At 43.8% G+C, this 16,421-nt stretch overlaps 1 protein-coding gene and 1 pseudogene across 1 annotated transcript; one reads left to right on the top strand and one right to left on the bottom strand.

The window, feature by feature from the left end:
• Positions 1-1,373: 1,373 nt before the first annotated feature.
• On the bottom strand, positions 1,374-6,273 carry LOC103275045 (annotated as a pseudogene).
• A 5,727-nt stretch (positions 6,274-12,000) lies between these two features.
• Positions 12,001-13,608, top strand: DEFB134 (defensin beta 134). Its single transcript, XM_021706136.1, has 2 exons — positions 12,001-12,058; positions 13,453-13,608. Exons 1-2 carry the CDS (start codon positions 12,001-12,003, stop codon positions 13,590-13,592), a joined length of 198 nt encoding a protein of 65 aa, XP_021561811.1. The 3' UTR covers positions 13,593-13,608.
• The last annotated feature ends 2,813 nt before the right edge of the window (positions 13,609-16,421 follow it).

A 16,421-nucleotide genomic window follows, 5' to 3' on the forward strand; every position in this document is an offset into this window, starting at 1 on the left:
TAAAAATCCTTTCTTGTATCATGAATTCCCCTTACTGGATTATCCATTTTTAGGCAGAAATATGTGGTGATAGATTTCATTACAAATTCTGCTTTTTTCCAGATATTGCCCCAATGATCTGCCCTCTTTACGGGAAAAATAATCTGTCTTTGGTATCTTCTCTTTCTTCTTGCATTCTTTTTTTGTGTGTATGGGGTTTTTTTCTGAGAAATTTCCTTATTGTTGTTGTATTCCATTTATTCTGAAGCATTTTGGACATGAAAAATAACAAGTAATATTGTGTGTTATAATTTGTCTTCCCTTTAAAAGCCAGAAGCTCATTTCTCAGTGGATGTTTTCGAGGAAGCAAGAAATGCAAAATGGAGTGCAATGATGATGAATATGCAGTTAGATACTGTGCTGACTCGACCATCTGCTGCAAAGTGAAGAATAAGGAAATTCAGTACCAATAGAAGTGCCCACATGTCTAACCTCGTCTTCTTCAGACTCCAGGAAACCAACAACCAAGAATGTCTTCTCACTCTCTTCTCTGTCTAAGAATGATTAATATGATAGGTGAAAGGAAATTCATAAAAACCGCATGTTTAGATGATCAGGTCGAAATAAATGTGAATTTCGTAACGACTTCATAACTGCTCTCCATTTTTACGTGTGTGTTTTTGCATATACTTCCCTAACTTACATCCACAAACACGTTGTTGTTTCACCTACAATACTATAATCCAGCCCCACCACTTATTATTTTGACCTTGAGCAATTTATTTATTCTCTCTCTCTCTCAGTCTCCTTATCTATAAAATGAGGTAAAAACAGTACCCACATTGTGGTATTGTAGTTATTGTGGTATTAGTATTTATAAAGTTCTTACACAGCACTTGACCCAAGTGTAAGCACTCTATAAATGTTAGGTATAATTTCATGGAGCCAGAGAATTGAGTACTTACTTTCTGGAATTTATTGAATCATTCTTTGTGGCCTAAGATACAGTTTATACTTGTCAAAATCTTATGTGGTTTTGAAAATAAGGTATGGGCTGGGCGCAGTGGCTCACACCTGTAATTCTAGCACTTTGGGAGACAGAGGAGAGAGGACTGCCTGAGCCCAAGGATTCAAGACCAGTCTGGGCCACTCAGGAAGACCTCATCTCCACAATAAAAATAAAAGAATTAGCCAGGCATGGTGGCACGCGACTGTGGTTCCAGCTACTTGGAAGGCTGAGGCAGAAGAATGGCCTGAGCCCAGCAGGTCGAGGCTGCGGTGGCCCTGAGCGCTCCAGCCTGGACGACAGAGCGAGACTCCAACTCAGAAAAGAAAAGCAAGGAAGGTGTGTTTTTCACTTTATGAGATACGGAATTTTATAGAACCACAATCTACTAGTGCAAGTCATAGGAATCTAGGACTAGAACACAGTTAGTAAAGCCTGAAAAGGAGAAAGAGAGACAGAATGAATTTCAGAAGTAGGACTGGCAGGGTGTAGTGACCATATGGTTTAATGAGAAGACATGAAAGACGACGCTGAGATTTCAAGGCTGATAGAGAGATGGGTGGCAGTATAGGTCACATAACAGAGAGGCTAGAAGAGAAAGTAGGTTTGGACTGAAGGGAGTGACAGTAAAGAAACGATTTCACATAATAGAGTTTGAATCGTGTATAGGATATGGATGTAAGTCTGCTAGGCACATTTGCAAAAGTACACTTTTCTTTTTCTGTAAATTCATGTAATTCTTATTACTAACCTTATTCCGCCTGTCCGCAGCACTTGCACTTAGTCGATTTAATCACACCTTCTCTGTTACCTTCAAGCTGCCGAGGAGGTAAGCCGTGATGAGGGGTCTGGGAGAGCAGCGAGAATATGAACGTCACCAAGACATCCTCACTCTCACCTCGTCTTCAGTCCCTAGTATGCAACCGCTGAGTTGCCTCTCCTTCTTACTTGCAATAACATCTTTAAAGCTCTCTGTGTGAGGCGCATTCTTTGGTGCACGGGATGGTTCTGCTATGGACGCATCATTCTAGGCCACCGATGGGAGTATTCACGGCTTCACCACCTTCATGCTGGTCTGAGTCACCCAGTCCTTCTATGATTGCTCACCCGCCGTGCTGGGGAAACCCGTCGCGGGGAGGGGAACCAGTGCCGTGAGGCTGTCTCAGACCTGTTCGCTGAAGAAAACCGTGCAATTGCCGCAGTGCTATGATCTCTTTGAACTCCACTCACATCACGAAACCTGAGTGCTTTGTGCTCTCAGATTCCACACAGTTTCTGTCCCCTGTGATGCCCTCCCATTTCCATCCCTTCTCATCTGAATCCCAGGATTGGAGGTGATCTCAGCTGGCCTTCTTCCTTCACACTGGTATTCTCCCTTGGCTTCTACTTCATTCAAGCCTTGGTTTAGGGCAGGGGTCCTCAAACTTTTAAAACAGGGGGCCAGTTAACTGTCCCTCAGACCGTTGGAGGGGCGGACTATAGTTTAAAAAAAAACAACTATGGACAAATTCCTATGCACACTGCACATATCTTATTTTGAAGTGAAAAAACAAAATGGGAACAAATATTTAAAATGAAAAACAGGTAAAGTTAAATCAACAAACTTACCAGTATTTCAATGGGAACTACGGGCCTGCTGTTGGCTAATGAGATGGTCAATGTCCGGTTCCATATTTGTCACTGCTAGTCGTAACAAGTTAAGGCAGCAAAAACACCCAGCGGGCCAGATAAAGGTCCTCAGCGGGCCACATGTGGCCCGCGGGCCGTAGTTTGAGGATCCCTGGTTTAGGGAATGAAACATGCTCTCACTTCATCGACGTTCTCCAAGATCTATCACAAAATCTGAATACAAGAGTTCCCTTCTGGTGCCCAAAGAAAACATAGTCCTTTGAAATGCAGAAGACTGTTTTTCTTTATTTTTAAGGGCAAAAAGTGTGCAATGTTTAGAATATGGAAATAATCAACCAGGTGCTTTGGACTTTTGAAAATAGAAAAAAAATAAGAGACGAATGAAATATTTTTAAATGTTCTTAGAAACAATGAAGATCTAACAAACTAGTAAAAACTTTCCCAAACAAAAAAATCCAGGAGTCTAATAGACAGCTTCTAAGATAGCTCCCCAAAAAAACTCTCTCTGGGCAGTCACGCCTTTATGTGATCCTCTCCCCTGGACTGTAAGCCAACTTGGTGACTCACTTTTAATGGATAGAATATAGCAAAAGTGATGGAATGCCGCTTTCAAGATTAGATTACAAAAAGACGCTGAGTTTTGTCTTGCTCACCCTCTCTTACTCTATTTCTATCAAGAGCACTGGTGGAAGTCTGCTGTCATATTGTATTCTACCTTGTGGAAATGTCAACGTGGCAAGGAAGTGAAGGAGGCCTCTAGCCAACAATGAAGAAACAAAGCCCTCAGTTCAAGAGTTCACAAGGAACTGAACCTTGCCAACAGCCGTGTGACTGAGAGTGAAAGCAAATTCTCCCCTGGTCAGGTTTTCAGACAAACCTGAAGACCCAACCCACACCTTGGTTGCAGCCCTATGAGACACCTTGAAGCTGAGACATCCACTTAAGTTGTGCCTAGATTCCTGACTCAAAGAAGTTGTGAAATAATACATATTTATTGCTTTAAGCTGATAAATTTGGGGGCTAATTTGTCACACAGCAATAGATAGCTAATGCAAAGAGACAAGAAGAACTCGCAGAAAGAATCTTTGGCATCAGGAGGATTTTATTTAGAAACATTTGCTGATTTTTAAAAAAGAGACAACTGAGAGGCTAACCTGTACTTTCAGAGATCAAGGTAAGGAAGGCAGCAAGGTGAATGTAGAGGGGCAAACAGAAGATATCAAGCACAACAGATTTCAAAGATGAATTAGACATTGTAAGAGCACAATTTCTAATATAAGACACATAGATAAACAAAGCAACTCACCAAACAACATCGTAATTGTATAAATGAAGCGAAACTTTTGTCATTTACAACGGACCCCACCTTTCCTTGGGACTGTCCACACATTAGTTCCTTCTCAATGCTAGGACCCTCAAATTTCTCTTTACCTAACTGAGGAAGACTTTTAGCACAAAGATAACTTACAAGATAAATGGCTGACAATTCCTTAAAAATGAGTGCTTGCAGGCCGGGCATAGTGGCTCACGTCTATCATCCTAACACTTTGGGAGGCCAAGGTGAGAGGATTGCCTGAGCCCAGGGGTTTGAGACCAGCCTGAGCAACTTGGCAAGACTTCATCTCTACAATAAATCAAGAAAAATTAGCCAGGTTTGGTGGCACATGCTTATAGTTCCAGCTACTTGGAAGGCTGAGGCAAAAGATCACCTGAGCCCAGCAGGTTGAGGCTGCAGTGGCTGTGAGCGTGCCACTGTACTCCAGCCTGGGTGACAGAGTGACTTTGACTCAAAAAAAAATTAGTGCTTGCATACAGATTGTAACTCACTTATGTCTACCCCCAACAAGTGACTGCCTAGAGAAAAATATCCTGTAGCCTATGAAACCAACCAAGGTCACCAAGGATAGGTTCCTACCTGGACCAACAACACGGCCAACCTGGAACTTGACTCCAGTGGCCGTTTCTGTTGTTAGAACAGATGATAGCATCAGCTAAACTGGGGCTGCTTCTCTTGGGTTTTCTGATTTTCTCTTGGCTTTTCCAGAAACTCCAGACTTGTAGTCTCCATGCAAAATTTCTTTGCTGGTGGCTCAATAAACAGTTTCTTTGTTTTCTGATATTTATTCCACTGGTTCTAATTTGGAGGTTTTGTGTGACTTGAGCTCTTCATATATAGATAAGTCGTACTTACTGCTTTCTCCATCTATTTTTTTTTTCCTGCTTTCGTGCTTTGACTTTGTATACATACTTACCTGTACTTCATTTAGGAGGTCTTCACAAAGAGAAGATTCAAACAATTCCCTGCCATTCTGGATAAGTTTGGTTATTTTGGGTTTGATTTCAGGTGAACCAATCTCCTTTGGGATCATAGTCTGTAGTTTGTAGTCCCAATAGGAGGAGATGGTAGCTGTGGAGGGGAAGGTTTTCTGGAATATTCCCTGTGTTCGTGTTTGAATTTTCCAAGTGGTGATGCTGCAGTCTGATCCAATAAATCAGTTGCCGTCACTCACAGCCAATTAAAATACAAGAGGCAGAGACTAGAAGAAAAGGAAATGTTTAATTTCTATCATCAGTTTATAGGGACACGGACAGATATCATTGCCAAAAAGCTTGCTCCCAGCAACACAAATTCATTCCAGCATTGACACCTCAATTCATAGTCTTTCACTTACCCCGAGTTTAAAGCTCACATGTAGTTTTAGAACAATTCAAGATTTTCTTGAACAACTTTTTATACAAGACCACGGATGTGACACAAAATCTCCTGGTCAAGCTTACATTTTAAATACCATTTTAGAATTTGCAGTATGTTCTTTTACAGGTTTTTTTGTTTGTTTGATTGACTTTTTTTTTTGGAGGAAGGAGCAAACAATTGCAACATTTAGAAGAAGAGGAAACACATTTAAAATGATAGTTTTAAACTGTTTTAAAGCATCATTGCACCCATCTCCTATTCCCAGAGCCTTGGTCCATAATAGTGCAATGTCCTCGTAGTGGCAGGTGCAGGAGAGGTGGGCAATGCCCATTCCAGGCTTTCAGACACACTCCCGGCCTGGAACCGCTCTCCTCATCATTAGGCAGTCTGGCTTGCTAGCTCTTTCTTCTTCGGCACCAGCAACGGCTTCCTAGGTAAGACTGGCCAGTTGGGCAAGACCATGCTAGAAGAAGAGGGGGAGAGAGGAGATGGTAGCTGTGGAGGAGAAGGTTTTCTGGGGAAGAAAAGCAAGAAGGTGCACTTTAAATTCAGCCTGACTCAATGACAAAAGAATACAACTGTTTCAGTCTTTTCTCAATGACTGTTCTAATAGAACCAAAATGGCTCCTTTTCAACCTATAACAGTAACAGTCAGTGGGACTGAAGTTTCTAACAGCACCAGACCCACAAACTGATTCATTGGAATACTGACTATACAACCGGTATTTGGTTTGAGTTTCAGACACGCTGATGGTTGGTGGACGACCATTGAGGAGGAGCTTCTGTTGTCGGTGGGTACAGAAAGCCTTGTTCCAAGGTAGCTTCGTATCATGTCTGGCCACCCTCTTCAGCTGTGCTGCTGTTGTTGCCAAAAGCATCCTCCTGACCGATGTTGGTGGGGTCGGGGAGCGGAGGTGCTGGCTCGATTGTTTCCCATGACCCCTTGCACGAAAGAGAAGTCCATTGTTCTGCTCCAGCAGCCTTAACGTCCCTTTTCTCTCATGGAGCCTTCAGTTTCTTCCATTCTAACGCCCAGCCTTGGCAGTAAAATCACAGGAGAGACACAAACGTCCGGAGTGAGCCTGGAATGGGGGCAGCTGCTGGGGCTGCAGGGGAGGAGACAGAGGCGAGTTTGGCCTCATGAAATCCCCAGGCGAGATCTTCTCCATGCCAGACACTTCTGCCATGGTGGCCATGCTGAAGAGGGCCAGGGCCAGGCTGGGCCAGGGAGTGCGGGGGGGGGGGGGAGGAAGGCTGCAGGGGAGGTGGAAAGGGAGGTGGAGGGACTGGGGGGGCACTGCAAAGAAGCTGCAGCCGCCAGAGAGGAACCTGTGGCTATTTTCACGCTGACTGTCCAGATGAGCCAAGACTGAAAAAGCGGCTGTTGGTGGTTGAGAAAGACGTCAACAATCTCAAAACAGCAGAGCCAAGAGGACAGGAAGTATTTCTCAAACCCGTCTCCCCAAGAACTCAGAGACCAGGGTTTTTAAGGGCAATCCGATGGGCAGGGGCCTAGGGAGTTGGGACTGCGGATTGGTGGGGGCATGGAATCAGAGGGTCGGGACTGTCTTCTTGACCCGAGTCAGTTTCTGGATGGGGTTATGGGTCACTGGTCCAGCTGGCCTCAGAGGGTCTACAAAGAATTCAGCATCTGGAAGGTAACCCAAACGGCAGTCTTAGGTTTACGTCCTCTGTAGGAGCAACTGGAGAAGTGACGAGTTTTGTGAACAATGGATGCGGGAGGGGGAGTCCCTGGTGAGCAAGCCTGCTTACACCCTTCAGTCCACGGCAGACCCACAGCCTATTGTTCTTCAAGAGAAAAGCAAGTTTGCTAATCTTGCAGGCAGCCGGGTGGCTAGGCTATCCATGGAGAAGGAAAAGGTCAAAGAGAAAATAAGTAAGTATGACAAACACCTGACTGCTTCGATCTTAATAAAAATGTGGCCTCCATTACAATTCTAAACTTGTGGGCTTTTATTAATTTTATGAAGGTGGTTTCGTGGCTGGCAGCTGGGCCACGACAGCAGTGTCCTCAGGGCTCCACTCGGAATTCACACCCCTCTCCACAGCCACCTGTGTACAGTGGCCCTCAACCTCCCCCGCCGTGCTGGGGACCACGGCTACCGCCACCACACACAAGGATTCACCCACCACAGCTCTTGGACGCTGAGGCCACCAAGTCCTCAGACTCTCATGATATAGTCCACACTTCCTTCGTCTATCACCTGCCAAAGGATGCTTAGATTGTTTTCATAACTTGCCTGCGTGAATCATGAAGCCATGGACTTGAAGGTGCAGATATCTCTTTGAGGTACCGGTTGCATTTCCTTCAGATGTGCACCCAAGGGTGGGATTGCCAGATCGCATGGTTGCTCTATTCGTCGTCTTTTAAGGAACGGCCATACTGTGTTCCATTTTATATTTCCGTCAACACATCCTTGCCAACTTATTATCTCTTGCTTCCTGATAACAGTCATCCTCACAGGTGTTAACCGAAGTGAGTGAGTGAGGCAGGCGTCTCAGTTACTCAGGGTTTATTGAGCTAACTTGAGGGCATGCCAGGGAAAAGCCACCGGTCACAGACAGCAACTGTGGCTCTTTTGTGTTTGTTTGTTTTTTGGAGAGGAGTATTTTCATATTTTGCTTTAAAAGTGGGGGCTAGAGGGACAGACGGGAAGCTGAATGGTTATATACTTGTGAGACTTTAGTTAGCGCCCAGAATCTACATTTTACATAAGATAAGGTGAATGTTTGAAGAAAAAAAAAAGTAGAAGAAAAAATAGTTACACAAGAGTCTGGAGGCGGGGGGACGTTGAAGGAAAGATTGATTTCACTTTGCCTTTTCTGCATCTGGAAAGATAGGCTTGTAATCCACATTATCAGTGTGAACCAAACAGACTTTACTTTGAGGAGCAAGACTTAAATTGCCTATCTCGAATTACAGTTGAATGCCCTTGCTTTTGTTTTTGTTTTGAGGGTTTCTTTTTTTAGTAGGAGTCTTACTCTTGTCACCCAGGCTGGAGTGCAGTGGCACACTCACCACCACGGCAGTCTCGACCTACTGGGCTCAGGTAATCTTTCTGCCTCAGCCTCCCAAGCAGCTGGAACTACAGACGCATGCCACCATGCCCAGTTAGCCTTTGTGATTTATTGTAGAGACGGGGTCTCACAAGTTGCCCAGGCTGGTTGGTCTCGAACCCACGAACTCAAGCAATCCTCTCACCTCGGCCTCCCAAAGTGCTGGGATTACAGGCTGAGCCACCGCCCCCGAACGTCCTTGTTTTATGAGATGACATCTATTGTCAAGGTTTCAGAGCTAGTAAAAATTTACTTGTACGTCATTTTGGGGGGATAGTCAGCAGGAAATGCCCGACCCCACCTTCCGTGGGGCTCTAGCTAATGTATAATGTTTTGACCCAACGTTGTGAAGTAACAGTTATTCATCCAGGAGGAGGATGGCACATCGCATGACTGAGCCTCTAAGCTTAGCTTTCCTTTCGGCACGCAGCCAGAGGTTCAGGTGACAGACTGTCCAGGAGGGTCTCTGTCTGGAGACCATTCTTGAAGTCTGAGGGATTCTTCCCCCTTTCCTGTATGTGTATTCAGTCAGGTCCTTTATTTCATAACGGGAGTTTAAGCTATTCCTGTAGGAAAAGCTTTGTCTTAAGGATTATGAAGTTGACTCCTAAAATGGCTTTGTCTCCTGGAAATCCTTGGGCTAGGTTGGATTACATGGCTAAGTGACATGCAGTTGACCTTGGGAGACTCTTGTGTGGCACCTTACGGCCATCATTAAGCTTATGGCCACGATATGTGTCTTATGGTATATTACAGTTGCTTTTTTCATTTTGTCTGGTGTGCAGAAACTTTTCTAGTTTTATAGAGTGTTGCCTATTTGTTTCAGCTTTTCTTACCTGTACTTTTGATGTCATATCCACAAAAATCATCGCCAAGGCCAATGTCAAGGAAATATTATTCAACCATGAAAAAGAAGGAAATCTTGGCCAGGCACAGAGGTTCAAGTCTGTAACCCCAGCACTTTGGGAGGCCGAGGCGAGAGGATTACCTGAGCCCGCGGGTTCGAGACCAGCCTGGGCAACATGATGAGACGTCATCTCTACAATAAATCAAAAAATTAGCTGGATATGGTAGCGTGTGCCTGTAGTTCCAGCTACCTGGAAGGCTGAGGTAGAAGGATCGCTGGAGCCCGGTAGGTTGACGCTTAGGTGACCATGAGCATGCCACTGCATTCCAGCCTGGGTGACAGAGTGAGACTCCAATTCAAAAAGAAACAGAAGGAAATCCTGTTATTTGCAGAAACATGGATGAAGCTGGAGGACATTCTGCTAAGTAAAATACGCCAGTCACAGCAAGATAAATGTTGTATAACTACGTGTGGACTCTTCCAAAATTAAACTTGGCTGGACACAGTGGCTCATGCCTGTAATCCCAGCACAGAGGCAGAGGTGAGAAGACTGCCTGAGTCCAGGGGTTCAAGACCAGTCCAGGCAACTTAGTGAGATCTCATCTCTACAATAAATAAAAATTTTAAAAATAGCCAAGTGTGATGGTGCATGCCTATAGTTCCAACTATTTGGAAGGCTGAGGCGAGAGGATTGCCTGAGCCCAGCAGATCGAGGCTGCAGTGGCCATGAATATGCCATTGCACTCCAGCCTGGGCAACAGAGTGAGACTCTGATTTAAAAAAAAAAAATTAAACTTATAAAAATAGAGTAGAATGGTGGTTGCCAGGGACTGGGAGATGGAATAAATGGGACGATGTTGATCAAAGGTGACAAGCTTTCAGTTATAAGATAAACAAGTTCTGGGGGTGTACAGCATGAGGAGATAGAGTATTCATTACTTAAATTGGGATAATCATTACATACTATATACATAAGTCACATCATCCTGGTATACACCTTGAAAATATACAATTTTGCCGGGCTCGGTGGCTCAGCCTGTAATCCTGCGCCTTTGGGAGGCTGAGGTGAGTGGATTGTCTGAGCCCATGGGTTTGAGACCCACCTGGGCAGCGAGACCTCATCTCTATGATAAATCAAAAAATCAGCCGGGCATGGCAGCACACGCCTGAAATTCCGGCTACTTGGAAGGCTGAGGTGGAAGGATCGCCGGAGCCCAGCAGGTCAAGGTTGCAGTGGCCGGGAGCAGCCATGGCACTCTAGTCTGGGCGACAGAGTGAGACTCCAACTCAAAAAAAAGAAAAGAAAAGAAAAGAAAATAGACAATTTTGAATTGTCAATTAAATATTCCAAATTAAAAACAATTTTTAAAATGAAATATGAAACTGTCATATGATTCAGACTCCTCCTGAATATCTACTCAAGAGAAATGAAAATATATATTCTTAAAAAAACTTGCACATGAATATGCATAGCAACTTTATTTTCAAAAACCTGAAAAAAACTTGAAACAATCAAATGTTCCTCAAAAGAGGTGTGTATATTCATACCATGGTACTCAGCGGTTAAAAAAAAAAAAAAAAAAAAATTGAACAAACAATACGTGTTGTAGCATGACTAAATTTTAAATTTATGCTCAGTGAAAGTGGTGGCCTGGAGGCTTGAGAGTGGAGAAGGAGGATCAGAAAGGAAAAATTAAGAGAGTCATGAAGAAATGTTGGGGGAAACAGATATGTTCATTAGCTTGAATGTGATGATGGTTTCACAAAAGTATACACATGCCAAAATGTATCCAACTGTACACTTTAATATTTGCAGTTTATTGTATGTCTTTTATACCTCAGTAAAAATACTTTATAAAATAACAATTATTAAAAATGGCTTAGAGTAACTAAGCATGTACATAAGCATGTAAAAATACTATTTATGAGGAATTTATAATGACATCGATATATAGTATATGTCAAGTTATAAAAGCAGGGTATCTAATTACAAGAATATTAAGTTGGGCAACCCCCTAGGGTCCCCTCCCGCTGTGGGACCTTCTCTGTCCTCTCAATAAATCCTGCTTTAAAAAAAAGAATATTAGGTTTGCAACTATGTTGTTTAAAATATTAAACAACAAACTAAGTACAGGTGAAACTTTCTTTAAAAACACACAGGTTGGACCAAGCATGGTGGCTCAAGTTTTTACTCTCAGCACTTTGGGAGGCCGAGACAAGATGATAGCTTGAGACCAGTAGTTTCAGACCAGCCTGGTCAACATAGCAAGATCCTCTCTCTATTTACATTCAATTTTTTAAAATTTTAGGTAAAAACAGAAACACTCAGATCACCTCTGAGAGGTAAGGTTCAAGTATAGCTTTTCTTCCTTGTCTTTTTGGAATTTTCTAAATACTAAACTTTCTAAATATTAATTTTCTAAAACTAGCATTTTGAATTTCTGTCAGACTATAAAAACTGAACAAATTTAATTTATTTTGAAAAGAAAAAGCATCTAGTTCTCAGGCCTGCATGAGTACTTTTGGAAAACCCAGCTGGGGGAGCAGTGCCTTTGTCAGTGGGAAAAGCTGTCAAACAGGAAAGGGCTGTCTGTTTTGTCCACCACAGCTGCCTCAGAGCTGCTCAAGGTAACATACCTACTAAAGCAGGACATACCCCAGACCTGAGAGGCTTGTAGCAGGGCATGCCTAGCCTCCCCATCTCTCTGTTCTCTGAAGCCCAGCGTCAGACCCTGTCGCCAGCCTTCTCAACAGAAGCTCCTGGCCATGAAGCCTATCCTCATTGTGCTTGTCTTTCTCTTCCTTGGGGAACCAGCGCTGTCAGGTAAAATGGGGATCTTCCTGGTGGGGAAGGTGCTTCATCTAGAAGAACAATGACATTGACAACCCTGTGTAGATTTACTCCACCATGGGCCCCTTCATTCTCAATGTAGAAAAAGCATCAGCCACCTTGATGTCAGCAAAGTCTGAGCTTGAATCTTGGCTCTCAGTTTGATAGCTATACAGCTTTGGCCAAAGATCTGAGCCTTATTTCTTCACTGACAGAGTGGAAGAAGAGTTTTGCAAGAACTAAATGGGTAATGGATCGAACATCCCTACACACAATAGGAAAAGTACCTTGCTTGTAAGAGCTACCATTATATTTTCATTAGTAATTCCCCATCCTATTTTGCACTGTTCCTTTGTTACTAATTCAGGATCATATCTCGATATAATAGTCCAAACTAGCAAACAGTGATAACACAATTTGTTCCGTTTTCTCATACACTGAAATTGCTGATGGCTAGTTTGCTGTTTGTGGATCACTTAGTTCCATGAGGGAACATATTTAGAACGGCTTGTTTCAAGAGAATCGCTGAGCTTTCTGTGGGAGAAGAAGTGCTTGACCAGATGAGGGAGACATAAGGCAGAGTGTGACTGGCCTTGCACCTAGCTTCGAAATACATCCTTTTCTGACTTCAGAAATCTCATTTTGAATATTCTCTTCGCTCAATGTTACTCAACCAGTTCACATTCTTATGCTATATGGTCCCATCCAAATTTTCAGCCTCCCTAAACTATTCTTTCGGCAGATAAACCAGGTATTCAGATACGTGACTTGACAGGCTATATTTAAGAATCCAGAGCTCTTGAAGCTGTTGATGGGACCGATTCCACTATGGTTTATGGCCATGGATTCGTAACCGTCAGAAAGTCAGCAGCTCCATCCGTCTACAGTTGTCTTAGTCAGCTCAGGTTGCCATAACAAAATACTGCAGACTGAATGGCTTAGACAAAATTTATTTTCTCACCGTTCTGAAAGTTGGGAAGTCTAAGATCAAGATGCTGGCACATTCTACTTCTGGTGAAGGCTCTCCTCCAAACTTGTAGATGGCCATCTTTTTTCCTGTGCTCTCCACCAATAAAGTCATCAATCATATTGGATTAGTCTACCAACCTTGCTGATTAGGGGTCCATGCTTATGACTTTATTTAACCTAATTACCTCCTAAAAGTCTTATCTCCAGATATAGTCACATTTGGAGTTAGGGCTTCAGCATATGAATTTGGGGGTGAGACAATTCAGCCCCTTTCGCCAGTTAATTTCTTTTCAATTATAGAATCAATTATTAGGACCAAGTCTCCTTGGAATCTAGTTGGATAAAAATTAAGGGACCCGTCATTTGATGGTCCAAAAAAAGCCTGTAGTGAATTACCTTTCCATTCCTGTTCCTTCCAGGTTTCAGTCTATTCTCATCAGAAATACACAAGAAATGCCATAAAAATGGCATCTGCAGACTCCAGTGCTACGGGAGTGAAATGTTAGTTGCCTATTGTATGTTTCAGCTGGAGTGCTGCGTCAAGGGAAATCCTCCCTGACATGAGAAACTGGTGAATGCCAGTCAACCCGAAGACACTTAGCCCCCTCATCTTTCACAAAGCCAGGACATTTAGATTAAAGTGCGACCGTGTGACATATCCACAACTTTCAGCAATTTTTTATAAGCCACCAGGATCTTATGATCTTGAATTGGAAGAGCTGAGCTGTAGCCTTTTTTCAAAAAGCTAGACTTTTCACGAAAACAACTTGGAGGGTACTTTCCCCCTTCAAAGTAATATCCAATGCTCTCCTTGGCGCCTGCTTCGCCCCTTAATCGTAGAAAGGATATCTTGATAATTTAGAGAGGCTTCGATGGAAACTGTTGACACCCTCCTTCCCATCCCTTCAGCTCCCATTTCCCCATTCTGTGAACCTCCCGTCTGTACAGGAGCAAACTTGCTCAGGCCCTCAGGTGACCTTGCACGCCTCTCACGTAGACCCCATAGGCAGGACTCGACTGCAGGCTGACCAGACTCTTAACGGAGACCGACCCTGAAGTTCCCCTGGAAATGGAAGGATAGAAACCATCGAGGAGTGGCCTGTCACGGGGTGATGGCTCATCCACCTCCTTAAGTTTCAGTGAAGCAAGGGCACTTCCGCCTCGCCCCACAGAGTTCAACTGCAGGCCTATAACACTGCTGGGCTGTGACTGAGTGCTGACCTCTCAGCAGCCCGTGATGCCACCTCTGCTGTCCACCCTCCGATCCCGCTGGCTGGGCCTAGGAGCTACGTGCAGTAATCTTGTTTTGCTATATGTGTAACTAATAAACTGTGTAAACCCATTTGGACTCGTCTTCTTTACTAGCTGGTCTTACGAAGGTGTAGCAGGAAAACGTAGCAACTTCTGCCAGGGTGCTGATGGCTCTACCGGCTACTGCTGGTTGCCGATTTCCTGTCTGATTGCTCAGCGCCATCATCCCATCTGCAGACGCGTGAATGTGTGAGTTCTGTAACCGCCGCGCACGATGAAGAGTTGGGTGGCAGAGGAGGGTGGATTCTGATGGTGGGGCAACTTTTGTTAGCTTCGGTGGCGGCCGTGGCTTGGAGTCTTCATAATTCTGGGAGGGTGGGGCTCTAGCAGGCTATGTGCAGCTCGAGCCCCATCCTCCCAGGGCTGAGGATACAGTGGCTGAGGATACAGTTCCTGGGCTGAGGTGACAGCACATCCTGCCCAGCCACTCACAGCTACGGGGAAGAGGTGAAAAGAGGACAGTGGGTGGAAAAGCACCGGAAGTCATAAGGGGTTCTGGACCTCCCGACAATGTCTGACCTTTGAGCAAACCCAGTGTTGGTGTCTTTAGGGTGGAAGATATTAAAAATCCAATGAAGAGTGTCCTCTCAATGGACCAAACTCTCCTGTGTAGTCTGTATGGGAAGCAGGTTAAAATGGAGTGGGATCAGACAGAGCCTGGAGTTGTACCATGATTTCTACAAGGTATGCAGAGTAAACGATGGCCCCAGGAAAATAGACTCTGAGGGAGGCTGGAGGGTCCTCACCTGAAGAGTGACAAATTATCTGGAAATGTGACCTCATAACATCCCAGATCGCCTTAGGCTTGCTTCTCATTGTACCCTTCCCAGTTGAATGCAAGTTCTCTATAAGCATAAATGAAGAGAAATCTGGAAACAAGTCAACCTACTGGCAAGCTGAAGAACAAAGTGAGGTGACACTTTAGAGATGGACCAGACAGCCGAGCTCCAAAGCCAGGGAGAGTCTGAGTTCTCTCTGCTAAAAGATACTCTCTGGAATCTGGTTAACTCCTGCAGAGACAGAACATCTCACTCCTACCAGAAATTAAAATAAGGATTTCACCTCAGGGTCAGGCAATTAGAGGCATCCCCTGTGCCCCGGAGCCTGCTGAAATTATTCACACATACCAATCTTAAACCTGCCTCTCTGTTTCTTCCCATGGAAATTTGTCAGTCCTATGCTGCATCTGCCTTACTTTTGTTAAAGCCAAACCTTTGCATTCACACACCCTGTCAGGAAATGAACTCTATTACCACAATGGCAGCTGCAAACTCCTTTATTCTTTTGAGAGAAAACGTGTATGTTACATGAGTGCCCTCCAGCTCTGCTAGGCTTCTTTAAATATGGAACCTGAGCAGAAATGGGCTAAATTTGGTTGATCTCTGTACAATGACACTTCCAAAAAGAAACTCAATTCGAAGAGCCACAGCCTTTTTAAAAATAATGTAAGTATTTGCCAAACACCTCAGTAAGGAAACAAAATGAGAAAGGGTTTTGCTGCAATGTAGAGGAAACTTTCTTCAACATTCTTTCTGGATACTACTCCCCGAAATCTCACGCATCCAGTGGCAAAAATTGCGTTGTCTAAAAGTGATGTATAGAATTTGTCTGGGATGTCTAGAATTTGCAAAAGATTCTAAGAAGCCTTCAAAGGCAAGAAAAAACTCTTTCGGGAAACTCGTTTTCATTTAGAGCTTTTTTTAAAATATATTTTTCCCCCAGTTTTATTGAGGCATGATTGACAAAGAAAATTTATATATTTTAGTTGTACAATGTGATAATTTGATATACATATACTTTGTTTAGTACTTACTACAATCACATCTATCACCACCTATAGTTACTATTCGTGGGGGAGAGGATATTTGAAATTTATCCTCCTATTCAACTTCTTTTTTTTTTTTTTGAGTCGGAGTCTCACTCCGTCGCCCAGACTGGAGTGCAGTGGCCACCCCCGGCCACCGCAGCCTCAACCTGCTGGGCTCCGGGGATCCTTCTGCCTCAGCCTTCCGAGTAGCTGGAGCTACAGGCACGCGCTACCACACCCGGCTAATTTTTTGATTTATTGTAAAGATGA

Source organism: Carlito syrichta, unplaced genomic scaffold (assembly GCF_000164805.1).
Source record: "Carlito syrichta isolate Samal-C Ts95f unplaced genomic scaffold, Tarsius_syrichta-2.0.1 Scaffold315185, whole genome shotgun sequence".
NCBI classification, from domain to species: Eukaryota; Metazoa; Chordata; class Mammalia; order Primates; family Tarsiidae; genus Carlito; species Carlito syrichta.

Coding starts and splice junctions, on each gene's coding strand:
- DEFB134 (XM_021706136.1), top strand. CDS start 12,001: ATGAAGCCTATCCTCATTGTGCTTGTCTTTCTCTTCCTTGGGGAACCA. Junction 12,059..13,452: donor TGGGGAACCAGCGCTGTCAG/GTAAAATGGGGA, acceptor TGTTCCTTCCAG/GTTTCAGTCTATTCTCATCA.